General features: G+C 41.8%; 1 protein-coding gene across 1 annotated transcript in view; it reads left to right on the top strand.

The window, feature by feature from the left end:
* The first annotated feature begins 6,962 nt into the window (after positions 1-6,962).
* Positions 6,963-19,906, top strand: part of LDAH (lipid droplet associated hydrolase) — a 98,534-nt gene continuing 85,590 nt past the window's right edge. Inside the window, exons 1-2 of the mRNA XM_015859555.2 lie at positions 6,963-7,154; positions 16,502-16,660. Of these exons, the coding sequence (XP_015715041.1) occupies positions 7,121-7,154; positions 16,502-16,660 (193 nt within the window). The 5' untranslated portion in view covers positions 6,963-7,120. The remainder of the gene's footprint in view (positions 7,155-16,501; positions 16,661-19,906) is intronic.

The raw sequence follows: 19,906 nt of genomic DNA, 5'->3' as shown, positions 1-19,906 counted from the left end.
TTTTCTAGGAAGCACAGCAAAGAGCAGTTCCTTGAAGCAAGCCTTGCTTCGCCACAGCCATTTCCCTCTGTCTGATGAGGAGTCGGCACCCCAATGCAGCAAGCATTTCCAAAGGACCTCGGAAATCTCATGCAACAAATTCCTTTTGGCACAGCTCTCAATAGTGAAGCAAGCTGTCAAGACATCTTCCCAGAGGATCACAGAGCTCCCGCCCAGGAATTAGCAGAGAAATTTCAGCACTTGCATTAGTGCAATGCCCCCGGCTGCTCTGCAGGCTGAACCAGGGCTGAGACTGCTTAACACTTTCAGTGCAGTGCAAGAGTGTCACTGTTTTCATACAGAAGAACTACTAAAAATACATCAGATGTAAGAAAATGCTTCTTGTTGGAAGCACAATCTAGTGCGTCCTTCCCAGCTTGTAAATGAAACTGCATGTTTTCCTCATTAAACATGCAGTCTTTGTTCTTTCTGTCCTCTGTCTTACATAATTTTATTAAAGTCCTTTCTGCAGTCTCCCCCCAAAAAAGAACAACCCCACACATATGCACTCTCCTTGTGCCAGCGAGCAGGATGAGGCAGGTAGATGTATGCTCTCTGCCTTCTTTCAGCTGCAGTACCTTGAACGTACTGGCCAATCCAGAAACACTGATTCATGTTAATTTATACTGATAATTCTAAAGACTTTTTTATTTCAGTTGATAAGGCAGTGTTTCCTACTGGAATTCCCTTTCTGATGGCTCATTGCCAGGCCAGGATTCTGCTGCACAAACATATGTAAAAGAATTGAGTGAGATGCCCTAGGGTGTGTATGGCTCCCGCCATGAGAGGCACAGCAGGTCCTGCTTTACATGTGCCAGATCCCTGCAAGTCTTAGAAACACAGGAACACCTCAAAACCACATGAGATGCCTATATTTATGCAGCTAAATCCAGATTACAGACTTTGCAAATAGAATGAATGGCAGAAATGCAACAAAAGCAAGAAGCTGGAGGTGGAATAGCTGTGGTCAGAGTCTGCTCTGCAGAACAGGCTGGCAGGGTCAGGAGGACAGTTTTGTGACCTCTGCAGAAGAAAGGCTGAATGCAAGGAAATCACCTTTAGAAAGTCTTTTGACGCTGTGTTCCACAGCATCTTCACAGACAAAATGATGAAGCACCAGCTAGATAAATAGGCAGCAGACTGGAAGCTGGTTGAGCTGCTAAGTTCAAAGGGCTGTGACCAATGCCTCGATCTTCAGCTGAAGGCAAGTTGCTAGCAGTGTACCCAGGGGTCGATATTGGGGCCAATACTATTTAACCTCTGCATTCCTGACCTGGACAGTGGGGCAGAGTGCACTCTTGGCAAGTCTGCAGACAATACTGCCTGAACAAAATTTAGAGGGATCTTATCAATGTGCAGAAACGTCTGATGTGGGGCAGTAAAGAAAACGGAGACAAATTCTTCTCAGCGCTGCTTGGTAACACAATCAGAAGCAACGGGCACAAAAGGAAATACAGGAAATCCTATTTTTTTTATTTTTATTTTTTACAATGAGAGTGATCAATGCTAGAACAGGTTGACTAGTAAACCTGTAAAATCTCCAGTCTCAGAGGTTATCAAAGCTCAGCTGGACACGGCATAGAACCACCTGCTGTAGCTGATCTTGCTTGGGGCAAGGATCTGGTCTAGACAGTCTTCAGAGATCCCTGTCCATGCACTCTATTCACCACCTGTGCAAGACTCAGGAGCAGATAGGTTGACCTCCTTTGTTGTGATGTCTAACTTGGTGCTTGGCATAGAACTACACCTCTTTTCAAAGTAACACAATGAAAACAGAAAGTCTAAATCACCTTCTATGCCCCATAAATCACTGTATCAATTTAATAGTGTCACAGAAGTAAGAGCACCTGAAATTATGGTAAGATTTTCTTTCATGTAACACAAATGTACTTTAAGTGAAAACTATAAGACATCACTAAATGCAAAGGCAGTTGTTGCAGTATTATATCATATTTCACCAATGGAATTCTAAAGAGAATATGAAGAACACTGCACTATTATCAAAGAGTACTTTCAAGAACCAAAGCTTTTCAGAAAGCTTTACTAGTAACTTTTTTCGTCACAGAATCACAGACTCACAGAATCACAGAATTACCCGGGTTGGAAGGGACCTCAAGGATCATGTAGTTCCAACCCCCCTGCCTAGCAGGGCCACCAAACATACACATTTACTAGATCAGGTTGCCCAGGGCCCTGTCCAACCTGGTCACGTGTTTATCCATTTCCAGCTAATTCTGTATGTTACTCTCCACATATATGAACTTTTTTTTTCTTCTATCTGATCTTTGAATTCTTATTTCCACTCATCTGTGGGGCAAATTTAACAAAGGTAACACATTCTGTATCTGGACCGGATTTGCTATCATATAACGGGTGACATGAAAAAGAGTATTTTATATTTTGATTTGCATTTAATAGTGCTTTCTTTGGATTAAGTATATTAAACTGAACTAGGAAAACAGCCTTATATATACGCCATAGAAATTATTGTGTTGTTTGCATTCCTAAACAACTACCCAGCAGATGGCCTCCAGGACCTTGGCCAGAAGAACCTACCATCGGCAGATTTACGTGGTGCTTTGAGATACTACCAACTTCTAAAACCTGTTTGAATGTCGCTGCACCTAGAGTTTATTGCCAGCAAAAATACTCCAGGCTTGTTTGTTTCAACGCTATCATTTATAGAGGCCTTCCTGGTATCTGGTTGTATAAGAATATGCTTGGGGCTATGCCCCGCAACTGAATGAAAAAGCATCAGGAACCATTAATGAAACAAGGAGTCAAGTGACAGTCCAGTCCGACAAGCAGTGGCCCAGTACTCAGGTGCACTCACTGGTTCTGTTTCATTTCTCAGTAAGAACTCAACTAGGAAAGTCACCAAAAACACACTGGAAGACCTTATAAAGCACTACACTAAGCTCTCAGCATTCAAAATCACTGCCCTTCATATCCCTGAGTTAAACTGGTCCATAAACGCACTAATTTTATTCAAACCTGATCTAGCAAAATATTCATGCATTTGAGTCACCTTCAGCTTGCTGTTTTCAAAGGGGCTGTTTGAATAAGCAGTTTGATGCACACTGGGAAGCCTTGGGCCTATTGTTTCATTTAAGACCAGTCGCATGCTCAAAGTTTTATGCTTGCTGTATGCTGACTTTACACACTAAAAATAAGAATCACATGAGAGCAATACCATATACACTATATAAAAAATATACAATCTCCAATTAACTTCTACTTCAAAATGCTTGCTATTAGGTTTGGGTTTTTTTAGCCATATAATATAGGCATATATACTAAAATATTATTACTGCCATTTATGATGTGAATATACACACTTCAAGGCATACCACAGGGTCCTCATGTGCCCACACATAAGGACACAATGAGCCAATTATTTCTCTCTGCAGTAATGTGGAACGGTAACCATTTCCTACCTTCTGTTCCCTTTTCTTACATTCATCACCTATAAAGCTTAAGCTTCTGAAGAACTTTGTTTATTTTCAACCTCTTAGTTATTTCAGTAACTCAAAAGGAAACTACTTCTTGAAGCATTTTGCTGTCTCCAGAACATTGTTTCTAAGCCATTATTTTAAAATACATCCATTTTCAATTGCTCTGTAATAAAAAATAAGTAACTTGAAAACCACAGCAAACATTGTATACCTCTGAGAACATCTCTTTAGACAAAAAGAGTACATATACAACAGCTTAACTGTTGTGTGTGGAATCAAAAAGAATCATTGAATCACAGAATGGCCTGGGCTGGAAGGGACCTCGAGGATCACGAATCTCCATCCCCCTGCCCTGCTGCAGGCAGAACCACCAATCTCCATATCTAATACTAGACCAGACTGCCCCTGGCCCCATCCAGCCTGGCCTTGAACATCTCCAGGGATGTTCAAGCATCCACAGCCTCTCTGGGCAGCTGTTCCAGCACCTCACCACTCTCACAGTAAAGAACCTCCCCCTGACATCCAACCTAGATCTTCCCTTAAAATCATCTCCCCTTGTCCTGCTATTATCTACCCTCTCAAAGCATTGACTCCCCTCCAGTTTATAGGCTCCCCATTAGGTACTGGTAAGCTGTAATGAGGTCAGCCCTGACCAAGCCCAGCTCCCTCAACCCGAATAGAACATATATCCACGAACAACTTAAATATTTATATGATTCATGCACATTTTATACATTTTAGTTTTAAAATCTGGTTTATAAAGAGATTTAAGATAGTGAATTCTGCAAGAGTCAATTAAAAAAAAAATTAAAAGGAAGCAAAGAGAAGCGAAGGGGAGGAGTATTTATGCATACTGTACTACTTTCCTCCTACAGTTAGAACTTATACCTGCAGAAATAGAGAACAATTTGTGATCTCCTAAAAATGTTTTCTTCACATTAAATGATGGTTGAACACTGCAAACAGCAAACCTCCCATTCCTACACCACAGACAGAAATTTGGCTTAAGAAGTAAGTTCATCAACTGGAGATGCTCTTAAGGGGTTAAGGAGTTTTCCTCTTTATGAGAAGAACATTTGAGGATCAATTACAGCCATGAAAGAAATTGTTGTCTAATGCCACAGATGAGTACATAGTGACTAGGTCAGGATGAGTCGAGATGATGAGCTAACAGAACGTGCTGCCCCCAAAACAGCCACTCCACCTGCTTTGTCTCTTTCTTACATTCTACCATTAAATTACTGATTCTTCAGCAAAGATACTGTTTAAATTAACCTCTACTTCTGTTATCTGTTTACCACCTATTAAAATAACCAAATTAACTACAAGCCTGTAATACATGAAGTTCATGTACTATACATATTTGTTAATTCAAAAAGAACACATTACAAATATGCCAGAAAACACATCAAAGAACAGTTATCTTATACTGAACTACTATAATTATTATTAACACTAAGGATATTGGGTTCGCAGAACCCAATTAGAACAGAATACAGGCAAGAATGCTTTAAGCCACTCCTCTGCAACTCTAGCAAAGTGACAGAGTTGTTCACGCATTCCATTCCACCAGGGAAACCATAGTGAAAATTGATGGTAATAAACAACCTTATGGACTCACTTAGTAAATTAAAAATCATTGAGAACATGCAGTGTAAAAACTGTATACCAAATTTCACATAAAACCACAGATTATACTTCTGTGCATATACCCTCCACAGTTTATCACTTGGCAGTATCATGCTGCCATTGACCATTCAAATGCCATCCTCCTTCTTTATGCCATCTATCCTCATCACAGCCAGCCATCAGAACACAAACAGTGGAGCAAAAGCCTAATGCTGATGTTCTTGAAGGGAGGAAAAGACAGAAAACTTGGGATTTACACCGTATCATTGTGGTTTGGGCTATTTTTATTAACATTTTTAAGAGGGGAACTTGAATATGAAAACATTGAAATGTTTCAAGAATTCACGTGTAAAATCCAGAGCAAAAGTGAGAAATTCTTCTTAAAGTCCATACAAAACAGACCAGGGCAAACGTCATCTTGCCCTTCTACCATGTGAAGCAAAGTTCTCACCTGGAACTTGGCTGCAGGAAGTTATCAACTCCAGCTCTGATAAAATGTAACCATTGTAATGCATGCCCGTGAATTTACTTGCTGCTGACAATCAAGTTTTATCAGCACTTTAACAAAATGTACTCTGACCAATAGTATCTCAAGCATCTGGATGGCCTTTGGATCACACAGAATCACACAGAATTATCAAGGTTGGAAAAGACCTCGAAGATCATCTAGTCCAACCATTACCAATACTTCCCAGCTAAATCAAATTCATCAACACAACATCCAAACGTTTCTTGAACACTCCCATGGTCGGTGACTCCACCACCTCCCTGGGCAGTGCATTCCAATGCCTGACTACCCTTTCCGAGAAGTAATAGTTCCTAATGTCCAGCCTGAATCTCCCCTGGCGTAGCTTAAAACCATTCCCTCTAGTTCTATCATTGATTACACGAGAGAAGAGGCCAACCCCCAGCTCACTACAACCTCCCTTCAGGAAGTTATAAAGAGCAATAAGGTCTCCCCTGAGCCTCCTCTTCTCCAGGCTGAACAATTATAGCTCCCTCAGCCTCTCCTCATACGTCCTGTTGATCATTTACACACATATTACACAATCTGAGTCCTACAATGAGAAATGACCTGGACGAGGATTTCAGAAATAGTGATGCTGGTTGTAAAAATAGGGATAGGGAAACTTCAGATATCTGCTTCTTTTAGTGCTCCATATAGAGAAAAATTCCACATATCCAAATCACAGAATCACAGAATGACCCGGGTTGGAAGGGACCTCAAGGATCATGTAGTTCCAACCCCCCCTGCCTGGCAGGGCCACCAAACTTCCACATTTACTAGATCAGGTTGCCCAAGAGACCCCATAGATCCCCATAGAGACCCCATAGACCCCATAGACCCCATAGAGACCCCATAGACCCCATAGACCCCATAGATCCCCATAGAGACCCCATAGATCAGGTTGTCCAGCGCCCTGTCCAACCTGGTTTTGAACACCTCCAAGGACGGGGCATCCACAACCTCCCTGGGCAGCCTGTTCCAGGGCCTAACCATTCTCCTAGTGAAGAACTTCCCCCTGACATCCAACCTAAATCTTCCCTCCTTCAACTTGGATCCATTTCCCCTAGTCCTGCTATTGTCAGCCCTTTCCAAGAGTTTACTCCCCTCCTGGGTGTAGGTTCCCTTCAGGTATTGAAAGGCTGCAACGAGGTCACCCCACAACCTTCTCTTCTGCCACATCTATAGGTTTTGCAGCGTTTTACACCCTTTCCGAGGGATGGGGAACGCTAGAATTGCAGACCATATGCAATGCATATGCAATATCCAAACGCGGCCGCCGAGCACGATGGGGCGGAGCGCTGCGAGGAGGCGGGCAGCTCCACGGCCGGGCGGAGCCGAGTGGAGCCGAGCCGTCCTCAGCCCACCCCGCGAGGCCCAAGGCGGAAGGAGCGGCTCCACCGCCGCCCTTTGCTCGTTGCTCCCGCAGTGGCCCGGCTGTTTGTTTCCGCCCGGCTGAAGCAGACGTCGGGCCGTCAGTTCGCCGCCCCCTATGCTGGGTATCGCGGAGCCGGCGAAAGGGGAAGGTACGTGCCTATCTCCCTTCGTTTCCCTGCTCGCTCTCATTTAGGGCGGGGGCGGCCGCCGAGCTGCCCGCCCGTGCCTTGGGGTTATGAGGCGGCCTCGGTAACGGAGGGGTGGGAGCCCTCGTCCCTCCTGCTGCCGTGGTGCTGGTGGGGTTGGGGGGGACCACCCGCCCTTACATAACGCTGGGGCCAAGTGCTGTCCTGTAATCGTGCTCCACCGAATAGCTCTGGGTAGCGATAACACATCCCCGTGCTCCCTTCATGTTTTTCCCTTTACCTCACTTCGAGAAGCAAATCCTAAGCTTGGTTTCTTTTTCTTTCCAGAAAATAGTTGCAGCAGCGCTGCTTGCAGGGCTTAGAGTGGCAGTGTGTGTTTCTGTGACTGTCTCTTGCAGCTCTGAGTGATGCTCCTTATCTAAGGAGCAGGTTTTTAAGCAGGTAGGGATAGAATGTCCAGTAAATGGGAACCATACGGTTATACCTACCTAAAAGTGAAAAGCAAGATGAGATGCTGAAAGTAAAGTATTGTTTTTTATTAGAATAGCTCAGGTGGTTGGGAGGAGCGGAACCCCATCCAGGAACCCTCAGTAATGTCTGGGTGGCCCCAGTGCATCACCACAGGCCCCAGATGTCAACTAGGAGGTTGATGCTGCTGCAGGGATGTTCCAGGCAAGTGGGGAGCATTGGGGTCAGGGAGCCATGGAGGTGATGGCATGGAAATGGGTGGAGAAATAAAACGGAGGTCATGAGGAAGCAGCATGGAGGCATGATAGTTGTTGGAAGCTTTCCTCCTCTTAACCTGTTCATTGTGCTTGTGGGGTGATGAAGCAGTTTTGTGTTTGCAACAAAAGGATAGTATTGAAGTCGTATCTTTAGAAGACTTGAAGGGCTCAGATGCTGCAGATGCTCATTCACTGAGATGTGGTTTGCTGCAGGCCCTCCGGGACTCTGTGATACTCAGTTGAGGTCTGAAAGTCCATTTGCATGGTCCTCTTGCAGCATCTGATTATGAATTTGCATTGTGGGAGTCTTAGAGGCCTTCAAGCATTAGGTTCCTGTGGAGCTTGCTTATGATGCTAATACAGGAGGCAGCTGCATGTTTTCAGGTCTGGATATGTCCTAGCGTTAACAATTAATGTTTTCCATCATGGAATTACTACAAAGGTTACGTAAAAGCATGTGAAATCAGTGATCTCTCAAGAGCCTTTAGCAATACCCCGAGCAGATGGATGTGTGAAAGAGGTGAGCGTATACTTTTTTACCTGGCCCCGCCCTGTAAGGATTTACTCAGCATACAACAACCTACAGCCCCGGAACTTTCAGACACAGATGCAATGAAGGCCTAAATTTCCTCTGAATTTCAGCGCTGTGAACTCATTCTTACCTTGTGCACTCATGAAGCTCTGGTGTACTCAGCATCCAGCATCAAGTTCTATGGCTCAAATGTCAATCTAATTAAGGAGGCGATTCCATTCATTTTGAATTTCCTTTCTGCTTAGTTTATATTCTTAATTTGACATTTACTCCTCCTTAAATTCCAAAAGGTAATGATGAGTCATTACCTATTCACCTCCTTCATATAGTTTACAATGACAATAAATTGTGTATTTAAATCATTTAAAAGAAATCAATTCCATCATGGCTGCCAAGCCAAAGAGTTTATCAATAAAGTTGACCAGACTTACTTGAAAGCTTCTTACCTGCACTAGTCTTACTCTAATATTAATTTTTTTAGAAAGCTTTGGATTTTTTTAAGCAGTGTTTTTTCCCTTATTATGGCTTATTATTAGGTTGGCATCTTATCTGGAAACAGAAAAGGTCTCGAATTTCAAATAGTGTCGAGATTATATTTGCCAAGTATTAGGAATAAATCTTGACTTGTAAGTTTTAGCAGCGTTTTGCATGTACTAACACAGAAAACAGATAAGCGGGGTATAAAGGGCAGTATTTGGTTATTAAATTTAGGCGTGCTGTTATAGTGGCTTAACCATCTTTTCTGCTCTTGAACCACTGTGTAGGGCTGGATTTTCATTAAGATGTTTGACCAAATTTGCTACCAGTGCATGGTTTGATGGTATTTAGATGTGCAGTAAGACTTAGAAACAGGTGACACATGAGGAAGTCATTCTAAATAAAAGAATATTCATAATAGAGAGCAAACATGTTATGTAAAAGGTCTGAATTAAACTGAACTTTAAGCTTGAAGCAAACCTGGTGTATCACTGAAAAGCCATCCTGACTGCGCAGCAGATAAGTGCAATGAATCAGAAAAGCATTTGTTTACCTGGCTAGATCTGCACAACTGCCTGATGAGGCCATGCATTGTGTAAGTGCCTTGTTTTCATTTATTAGGTAATTCTGATGTGCCAGAGCGATGTCTCACCAGACATGCTGCAAACATAAGCATGGCAGGATTTCTTCCTTCAGGATACTCACTTTCAGCTACTGCCAATAGCCACGTTGTTCTTTCCCTTTTCTGTCTCATCTCATGCTTCTGTTTACAACTGATGTTCCCCTTTATTTAGATGCGTCCTCTACTCAAGTTTTCCTGTTCAAAAAAACCCAAACAAATACTAATTAGAATTAGTACTAATAGAAACATTCTGAGGAAATCCACACAATCAAATTCTACCTTTCAAAATGAATTGGAGCGTTAATTGGAGATAAAATTGTCGGGTGTTAACTGGGTTATTATTTGCACCTTTGATGAACACACGCTTCCTATGTATGTTTGTACTTGGTTGTGTTATCAGGGCTTGGTGACGATGTTTGGGTGGAAGGAGCTGGGTTCCTGTGCCAAATAGTGGTACATGAGAGGTTGTGCAGCTAGTGCTGCTTCCAGTATGGCAAATTCTCTTGTTTCTAAAATTGTCAGAGCACAAATGTGTGGAGAAGCTTTTCAGCTCCCATAGCACTTCTGTCTAGCCTGAGTGCTCAGCTGCTGTCCTGTCCACCTCATTAGAATGATGAACCTCACCACTGCTCCTTTCTAGGAACAATATAGACTCTATGGTTAGTGCACTTTATTATAATACGTTATTGTAGTGACTCTGGAAGAGATTTAACGCTATTTGATACTTTTCTTTGTCTATATGTCACGTTCACTGATTCTTTTGTTTTATTTTTATTGTCTTTTGCTCAGAGCTGCGTAAGGCCTATTTATTGTCATGCCTCGTGGTAACCTGTCTAGGTTAATAAATGAATCAGGAAGTGATACAGAAGATAGGCAGGAGATGGTAAGCAGCAAACACAAGTAGAGAGGTAATTGTGTGTTAGTACTCAGAGTACAGTAAGTTGGCCTGCTATAGGTAAGCAGTATTTTGATTCGTTGTTTGTTCTCGTTAGAAAGCAAGAAAAACGGCAATAGCTAAATACTGAAAGTGAAGGTGAGATGAACCATTGATGTGAGATGACGTGTAATTTGAAAGAATAAAATGAGAAGCAGGAAAAAGATTTCTGAGTTTGTGCATGTGTTAGAACAGATAAGGTAAAAATATGGAAGAAACATAGTAAAAAGGAGTATCTGTTTCTTGTTACTGTATATAGGAAGATACATGCTTAACAGTACAGGAGGGAGTTCAGTACAGGGTAGGGGAAGCCAAGTGAAGAACAGCCTGGTGCTAATTGAATGGTGTAGGGTTGTTTTGGTTTATTTTGCTTTGATGTCAGTTTCTATCCTGTATTCATTATGCTGTTTGAGCTCTGCCTGCTTAACAAGAACAAAGAATGCGTAGACCTCCTTGTATCTAAAAGGTGGTGAAAAAGGAGTTATTTTGACAGTAGGTGAAGTGGCAGATAACAGCAAGCAAAAAAAATAAAGAATGTTAATGCTGCTGATGGATGTTTCTTCAAAATCATCATTTTTGGTGCTCTGGTTTAAAAGAGTGAATAGATTATCGTTACTTTAAATTGTGCTTATTTCTTTGTTGCTGTTGAGTGTTGTCCAGACTACTTACATGACTTAAGCAACAACCCAACAGAAATGTGGCTTTTGTAGGATGTATGATTTAGGATAAGAAATGAGAGCTTAGAACTCTACAACTCCCTGAAGGGAGGTAGTGGTGAAGGGAAAGCTGGCCTCTTCTCCCGTGTAACTAGTGGTAGGACTAGAGGGAATGGCCTCACATTGTGCCAGGGGAGATTCAAGTTGAACTATTAGGAAAATACTACTTCTCCATGAAGATGGTCAGGCACTGGGACAGGCTGCCCAGGGGGAATTGCTGTCCCTGGAGGTGTTCAAGAAACATTTAGATGTTGTATTAAGGGGCATGGCTTAATGGGAAATATTGGTGATAGGTAGACAGTTGGACAGGGTGATCTTAGACACCTTTTCCAGCCTTGGTGATTCTATGATTCTGTGATTCTGACGTGTGTATGGCCGCTCCTTCTCTCACCCTCTTCCTTTTAGATTTCCTTTTGTGCACGTGCCCTTAATTTTCTGTTTATTTCTTTTACAGTGTGTGCTGGTATTTCTCTTCTGTTAACTCAGTTACACGTGAAGGCACGTGTCATCTCTTCTCCAACGTAATTTATGTACTTGTTGACTTCTGAACATGCCTTATTTTGGTAGTGGTGTGTGCTGAAATTTGAGTTCCGTAATGTTTCTTTTCAAATAGATTCTTATAGCTTTGTTCATGAATTGTGACATTCCCACCTCTAACTACAGCAAGTTGCAATGCAAAATGGGGGAACTATTTGGTCTACCTAGTAAGGGTATGGCTTTATCTATATGAGCTCCGGGCAAGTATAAATGTGCTTTCAGTTGTGGACTGAGCAGCCCTGAAGGGAAGCGCTGGAGGTGCTGATGGACAAAAAAATGAACATGAGCTGGCAATGTGCACTTACAGCCTAAAAAGCCAGTGGTATCCTGAGCTGTATCACAGCAGTGTGAGTGAGGGAAGTGACTGACCCTCTATGCTCTGCCCTTGTGAGTAATACAAAGAGGTCTGATGTCCCCAGTACAAGAAAGATGTAGAGCTGTTGGAGCAGGTCCACAGGAGGAACACAAGGATGGTCAGAGGTCTGGAGCATCTCTCTTTTGAAGGCTGGCTGAGACCTCGGGGCCTTCAGCCTGGTGAAGGCTCTGAGAATACCTTAGAACAATCTTTCAGTATCTAAAAGGGGTCTAGATGAAACCTGGGATGGAATTTCTATTGGGGATTGTAGTATTAGGTCAAGGAATAATAGTTCTAAACATAAAGAGGGGAAATTTAGATTAGATATCAAGAATAAATTCTTTACTTGCAAAGTGTTGAGACACTGGCACAGGCTGCCCAGAGAAGCTGGGGTTGCCCCATCCCTGGGGAGTATTCAAGGACAGGTTGGGTTGAGACTCTGGGCAATGAGATCCAGTGGGAGTCGTCTCTACCCATGGCAGGAGGGTGGAACTGGATGGTCTGTAAAGCCCCTTTCAACCCAAATTATTCTGATTCAAGGCCTTTGTGAAGGAGTTTCAGCACAAACAAAAACTGAAATCCTTGCCAAAGGGAAAGAAGTGACCAAAAATAAAAACTAGTGTGTTATTGCCAGAACTATAATGAAAAGTTGGTCTCCCTCATCTATTCTGTTGAGTGCAGACCAATAGTTGGTGCTTTCAGCAGTGACTGTCTTCTTAGAAGTTGTCATTGTGCCTTGTAGTCTTGGATGTCTTTCATTTGCTGTTTTATACTCTTGAAAATCAACACCAAGAGTGCAGTAGCAGTTTTATTATGGGTCATCATTTATTTTAATTAACAAGAACTCCATTTGATTTTTTTATGTTGTCCTAAGTGTGTGATGAGCTCTATTATACCAAAACTCTGTGAGATCTTATGAGGGGTCAGTATTAAGGTGAGCTTCCCTAATCCATTATTTCTCCAGGGTTTTTGACTTCTGTCTTCATAAAATAAGTTTGTATCACAACAATGTAAACATATTTCACTGTGGGATCTTGGCAGTGTTTTATGATTTCTTGACTCCTTACCTTTAGAACTCTCTTAAACTATTCATATCAGTGCAATCTTTCTGGAACAAGTTTGGTGGATGAAGGCAAGAGGTTTTTCTGTTGAGCTTGCTCTGTTCATTACATTAATCACTGGTAGGCATTTGCGGCCGTAGGTCCCCATTTCTCTTTGCAGCTCAACAGAGGCGCGTATTCCTATTCTGAATCCTTAAAAATTGGACCTTCTAAAACTAATTCCTTCTTCAGCCTGAAAGGGGCTAGCGCATCCCTTCTGTCATACAAGATTAATCTAGATAAATCCTTGACTATCAGAATTATACTGTAAAATAAAATGCAAAAATATTTATGTTTCATCTGCCACTGACTACTGCTGAGTTCCTTACGTAAAACAAGTCAAGATTTGTGACCAGTACCACATCAGCTTACAATATCTTTGACACTTCTAATTTTCCCATAGAAAATCTGGCACTTACTATTTGGCTGTGGCTTGTCCAAAGAGAACCTTAGTGAGATCTGGGCATCCTCATTCCAGCCCCCATTTGTCATTGCAGGTTTCCTACCACACAGTGTGTCTGTTCCTTTTGCTTCCAGCTCTTAGCTGTGAGCATGTTCCAGTCTGCAAATTGAGGAGCTTGTGTCAGGTCTGGATTATTTTGTTCTGGGGTTAATGCTGCAGAAATTGTCGGAGCCTGTGTTTCTAGCAGTCGGCAGGAGCAATCTCACTGTACTTTTCCATTTCCTCTTTTGCACTGTAATACTGAATTCAGTCACAAAGCTTAACAATTAGACTTCTTAAAAACAACAATAATGAAATAGGTAGAGTCAATCAGTGGAATGCATCTGTTTCCATTCTCTTTGCTTTTTAGGGGGCTGACCTAGTTTAGGTTCCTTTTCTCTGATCTATATCATTTGTTACTGTCACCTACTGAAGAAACCCTCTTCTACCTTTGCTAGAATAATAGAAAATATTCGTTTATCCGGCTGAGTCTGAATAACTTCCAATAGAGATTCCACTACCTTCAGATTTATCATCCGCTGCTTTCCTAGTGGTTAAGTTTTTCATAATGTGAATCTCTGGAGGCCCAGTTTGGGACTGTTGCTTCTTATTTGCCATTGGATTTCGTGTGGTTCCTGTTGGGCCAAGGTCCATTTGGAGAGCAACACTGTCTAGAGGAAAAGTGGTCCCTTGTTTTGTTCAGCACACAGCATCATGTGGGGGGAGCACAGGACAGGCACTCATCTCTCTGATGACAGTGATAGGACCCAAAGGAATGGCGTGGAGCCAGGGGAATGGCAGGTGGGTATTAGGAAAATGTTCTTCATCAGAGGATGGCTGTACCCTGACCAACAGTACCTTATAGTCTGCTTGCCTAATCTCCATCTTGCCAATCTGATTATAAAAATACTATGGGAGACGGTCTTGCTCAAGGTACACTAAGCAACATAAAAATTTCTTCCATCAGCTATTGAGTGATTTGTCTCTTTGTAGAAGGTAATGAAGTTATTCGGACAGATTATACCTATGCCAAATTCTTTCTGGGTGCTCTCAGTCACATTTATGTGCCTCTAACTTTGGGAAGATTTTCCTTTGTAGCTCGGTGAGATCTGAGGTGAGGCTGACTGACCTGTAGCTCCTTGCATCCTCTGTTTTGAGCAAGCACATGAGCAAGTGCTCTTTCACAGTTTTTGGGGACAGGCAGTTCATTCCAAAGATAGATCCCAGTAACAGGAAAATTCTTTAAGGCTTCTTTGAAGCCTGAGGGGGAACTGTAGCTTTTTGTTGCATTCTTGCAAGTTTTGGGCACCTCTTCAGTCATCATTCTGTAGCAAAAAGTAGATTCGCGGTAATCCTGCCAGCTTCCTGGGCACCCCGGGGTGCGTTTTACATTACTTCTGTGAAGTTGCGTATATCAAGTCTGCTTTGCTGTTCCTTTCTCCTTCAGTTCCCACACTGCTCTCTGAGGCTTACCGTTGCCCTTGGGATTATCACTGTCTCTCTCAGTTATGTACCATTCTTCAGAAGAGATACAGCAGCCAGTTTGTCCTGTCTTGTGACTGGGCAATTCATAGGTGAAATTTTAAATGGCTTACTCTGGTTATGTCATGCACTGCTAGGACGAAATTGTTGAAAGTACTATCAAAAACACTATCTAAATGAAGATGATAAATGTTGATACCAAGCAATCTTTCAAATCCAAGTAATTACAATTCTAAGTAACACTAAGATAGCGTGATTGTTGTACTATGTAAGTAACTAAAAATTGTGCATGCAAAGGAAGGTTATTTTTGCTGTTAATGTTTTACTTTGGAGTCAGTTAAAATAAGGATGAACGTTGAAGAGTCCTAGCTGCATGGCAGCAGTAATCTGTTCCTGTTGGATAACTGTTCTGAGTTCTAACCTCCACATCTAGTACTAGACCAGGCTGCCCAGGGCCCCGTCCAACCTGGCTTTGAACACCTTCAGGGACAGGGGACCTCCACAACCTCTCTGAGCATCCTGTTCCAGCACCTCACCACTCTCATAGTAAAGAACTTCCCCCAGTATCCAACCTAAATCTTCCCTCCTTCAACTTAAAACCATTTCCCCATATCCTGCCTGAATGTACTGCCTTGCACCCCACCAGAGCTGTGGAGTCTTTTGGCTTTAGATTTCCTTTTCCTTGCAGCTGATCTGAAGTACCATCAGCACAGATATCCACGCTTTGAGTGTCTCTGAGAGTGTAATGTTTCAGTATGATAGTCCAGTAAACATTTTGACGCTTCCTAGAGCATTCAGTTTAGATACCTAAGACTTGACAAACTGATAGTAAACAGAATTTGTATCCCTATATTTGGCAGTGAATTACTTCTTTTTTTCACTAAGCAAAACAAATTGAATGTACCAATTTTATCCTTAGCTAGAAACATGAAGATTATGCTGTTATACAAAAATATACAGTTTTACTGTAATGCTATTCGTTGTTGCATCTTATTTAATCATATTGTCATTCAAACTCTTTATCCTAATTCCACGTGCTGATGGGTTGCTGCCATATAAACTATACACTGAATAGTGGCTGCTGAACTTGGAAATAATTTTTCTAAACAACTTTAAAAGTGGTGCTACTTCTGTTAATTTCAAGATGAGGGTTACAAAAAAGTTTTCAAGCTTCTTTGTTTTATTTTTATTTTTTTAATCTTCAAATGTGTTTCAGTTGAATCTTTTCGCTGCATTGCATGAATAAGAAATGCAAAGTTATTTGCCTTTAAGGTAGACTGTATGTCATCATCCATTTCCTCATTATATGCTCTTTGGGAGCATATATTGTTTTTTCCCCAGTTATTCTATGGGAAGATACGATAGCAAAGAGCCAGATATGTAAGTATTTGCCAATTTGTTATAACTGTGTCGTGTTCTTTCTAACAGCCAACATGAGGTCGGTATCAGAAGAGCCAGTCCCATTACATGAAGAATTTATCTACTGTTGTGGAGCTGCTACACATGTTTTAAAGTGTGGTCCCTGGAAAGACCTCTCAAAGGATGAAAGTAAAAATCTACCCAGGCTCTTGTTTATGATTATTCCTGGTAAGTGTCTTTTTGTTCATTTTAAGATTGGAAAGGTGATGAATTGGAACAGGCACACTTAATTTCAGTGTCAGAAATGTTCCTAGATAAATCCGGCACACGTGTGGCTAAAAATCAGTGGTATTGCAATGGTGAAATTTCTTTGTTGGATTTGATTAATTAATTGCACTCTATTTATTGTTTGTGAAAGTGGTGTTGTGATGTCAGCCTTGTGCAAGCTGTTTGAATGTACTCCACTGTTTATGGGCCAGTCAGTGTGTAGGCTGCTTTTTGCTTCATGGTGAGATAGTGACCGGATCCCATTTTTCAGTTTTTACAAGGTTTTGGAAGCACCGCAGAATGTTTTGTTACTTTCTTCAGGCACAATGATTTTATGTCTTTGCCTGCTGGAGTTTACTAGGAGCATAACTTTTCCCACAACCGTGGTGACGTTTAAATTCTTCCTGCAACTGAAAAGAAGAAATAAGGCTCCGATGAGTTCATCACTGCTGCTTCATAGGAACAGCTTTTAAAGCCAGATGCAGTACAGAGTAACTTTTTCCCCCCCCCATATAACAGACTGTTTGGATCCAAATTGTGAAACAGTTTTCCAGAGGTTTAAGTTACGAAGATAGGCTGGGGGAGCTGGGCTTTTTCAGCCTCAAAAAGAGAAGGCCGTGGGGTGACCTAATTGCAGCCTTTCAGTACCTAAAGGAAGTCTATAAACAGGAAGGGATCTCTTCAAAAGGGTAGATAAAGGTTTGGATATCAGGGGGAAGTTCGTAGCATCACAAGGTTGGAAAGGACCTACAAGGTCTTCTAGTTCAACTGTCCTCCCATTACCATTGCTACCACAAGCTACTAAACCCTATCTCGTAGCTCCTCATCCAGATGCCTCTTGAACACTGCCAGGGACGGCAACTCCACCACCTCCCTGGGCAGCCATTCCAGTGCCTGACCTCTCTCAGGGAGGAAAAAGTTCTTTCTTACGTCTAATCTGAACCACTTCTGGAGTTCTTTACTATGACAGTAGTGAGGTGCTGGAACAGCTGCCCAGAGAGGTTGTGGATGCCCCATTCCTGGAGGTATTCAAGACCAGGTTGGATGGGGCCCTGGGCAGCCTGGTCTACTATTATAAATGGGGAAGTTGGTGGCACTGCCTGCCTGTGGGGGTGAAGCGTTTGTTATCCTTGGGGTCCCTTCCATCCCCAGCCATTCTGTGATCCTGTGAAGTGTGAGTTGATGCTTTTAATTGTTAATTTCATACAGCTAAGGCATTTCTAAAAAGCCCTAAATGAACAGATCTGTTTCTTTTCACCTCAGGTTCTGGAGCCTCGGTCTGTTTCCACATTATTTTGCTTGAAGTGCACCAGGACATGCAGACCTTATAGATTCTATGTTTAATATAGAAAACTTGTCTATAGGAAAATGGAGTAGCAAGGCTATGAGTCTTGCTTCCTGCAGTATACCTCTATGGGGATGTAGCATTTTGTATTAACTAGATAGACGATCAGAGATAAGCATCAGAAGAATATTCTAAGTGAATCTGTAGTGATCTGCAAGCTTTTGTGAGCAGCTCGCTGATGTTTTTGCTCTAATTTCAGAAGTGTGTTGGTAACACTGGGAGTTCTTTCACTGAGAGAACTATTAGAAAAAATGCAGCAGCAAGAGCTACCGAGCTGCAAAGTGGTTAGATTAGAAATAATTGATGACGAGGGTGTTTTCTGGTAGCCTAGCCAGCAATTAGAGTACCTAGCTCCTCAGCTTTTCCCCCAAGTCCCTTGGTCTCAATGAAATGCCATGTGTGATGTCCTGATAAGGGAAGGGGATCCTTTTAGCTAACACAAACGGGAAAGCAGAAAGGCAAAGAATTCTTTACAAGCAGAACCTGAAGATGAGAGATGCTGTTGTGGTTACAGTTTTATTTATGGTACTCCTCTTTTTTAACGATTGTATAGTAAGCAAAAAGCAACTAAAGCACTTTTTTTTTTTTTAATCATTATAAAGCTTATTTTGCTAGAATTAAAAAGCTTTCTGTTATAACTGTGTACTTTCTTTACTGTATTTTTAAGGGGAAATTTATATTAATGACTTGTGATTGCCTGTAAAAGTGTTCTTCGCTTCCATATCCATACCTGCCACCTGCATTTTGGAATATAACCATAGAATCACAAAGTTGGAAAGGACCTACAAGACCATCTAGTCTAACTGTCCTCCCATTACCATTGCTACCACAAACCACTAAACCACATTTCGTAGCTCCTCATCCAGATAATGAACACTGCCAGGGATGGCGACTCCACCACCTCCCTGGGCAGCCATTCCAGTGCCTGACCACTCTCTGAGAGAAAAAGTTTCTTCTTATGTCTGATCTAAACCTCCTCTCGTACAACTTGCGGCCATAAATAAGTCAGGGAAGAATTTGTTTCTGTTCCCAGAGAATATCTTGTTACCTGAACATCAATGATGGTGGAAACTCTAAAAAGCCATCAAAGTAGGCAGATTCTGTGTTGAACATAATTATGGCCAAGACACCAATATTGTTTTGAATGGTTCCTCTCTAACTAATGAGACAGTGCTGTTTATACTTCAGCATTTTCATCTTTCCTGCTGTTTCCCCAGCTGCAGTTTGTTGAAGGTCCTACTTCCATCGTTTCCTAGGATACTGTACGGGTTTGTAGGTCAGACTCTGTATTGTATGTTTGTGATTCCTCTTCCTGATCAGAAAAAGGGAATAGGACTAGCAGTGATACATTATAGGACAGTTTTAAGGAAAACCTTATATTGTTGCACAGTATCAATGGGAACAAAGTTGCCCTCTTCCTTTATCATGTAAATACTAAGTGCTTTTCAATTCTTTGAATAGAATATTTTGGGTTGTTTTTTTCCCCCTCTGTGTCTTTGCTGTCCTGAAAAAGAAGTGTGTTATGTACTGGCTCTCTTTAGGGAAGAAGCTGTGTCATATCTGATGTACCTCATCTACAAATGTGCAGTTCATCTAGTAACATGCTATTGCTAGTTGATGTTTAATTCAGAAACTAGGTCAAGAGAAATGGCTATTTTAAGGCATTTGCCTTGAATGACTTGGTTTATACTCTGCTCTTATGTGTATTACGGTGAGATAATTGCCAAGACACTTATGGTTGCAGTGCCGTGGATCTTCATTGGAAGAAAAAACCAAAAATTCCCTTTGACCTTGGCATTGTAGTGAGGGCAAAACCACAGTGATGTTATCTTTGTTTGGGGCACCCAAATTTGGCAGTCAGT

Source organism: Coturnix japonica, chromosome 3 (assembly GCF_001577835.2).
Source record: "Coturnix japonica isolate 7356 chromosome 3, Coturnix japonica 2.1, whole genome shotgun sequence".
Lineage (NCBI taxonomy): Eukaryota > Metazoa > Chordata > Aves > Galliformes > Phasianidae > Coturnix > Coturnix japonica.
The sequence above is the reverse complement of the archived record's forward strand: the minus strand, read 5'-3'. Positions and strand labels throughout refer to the sequence as shown.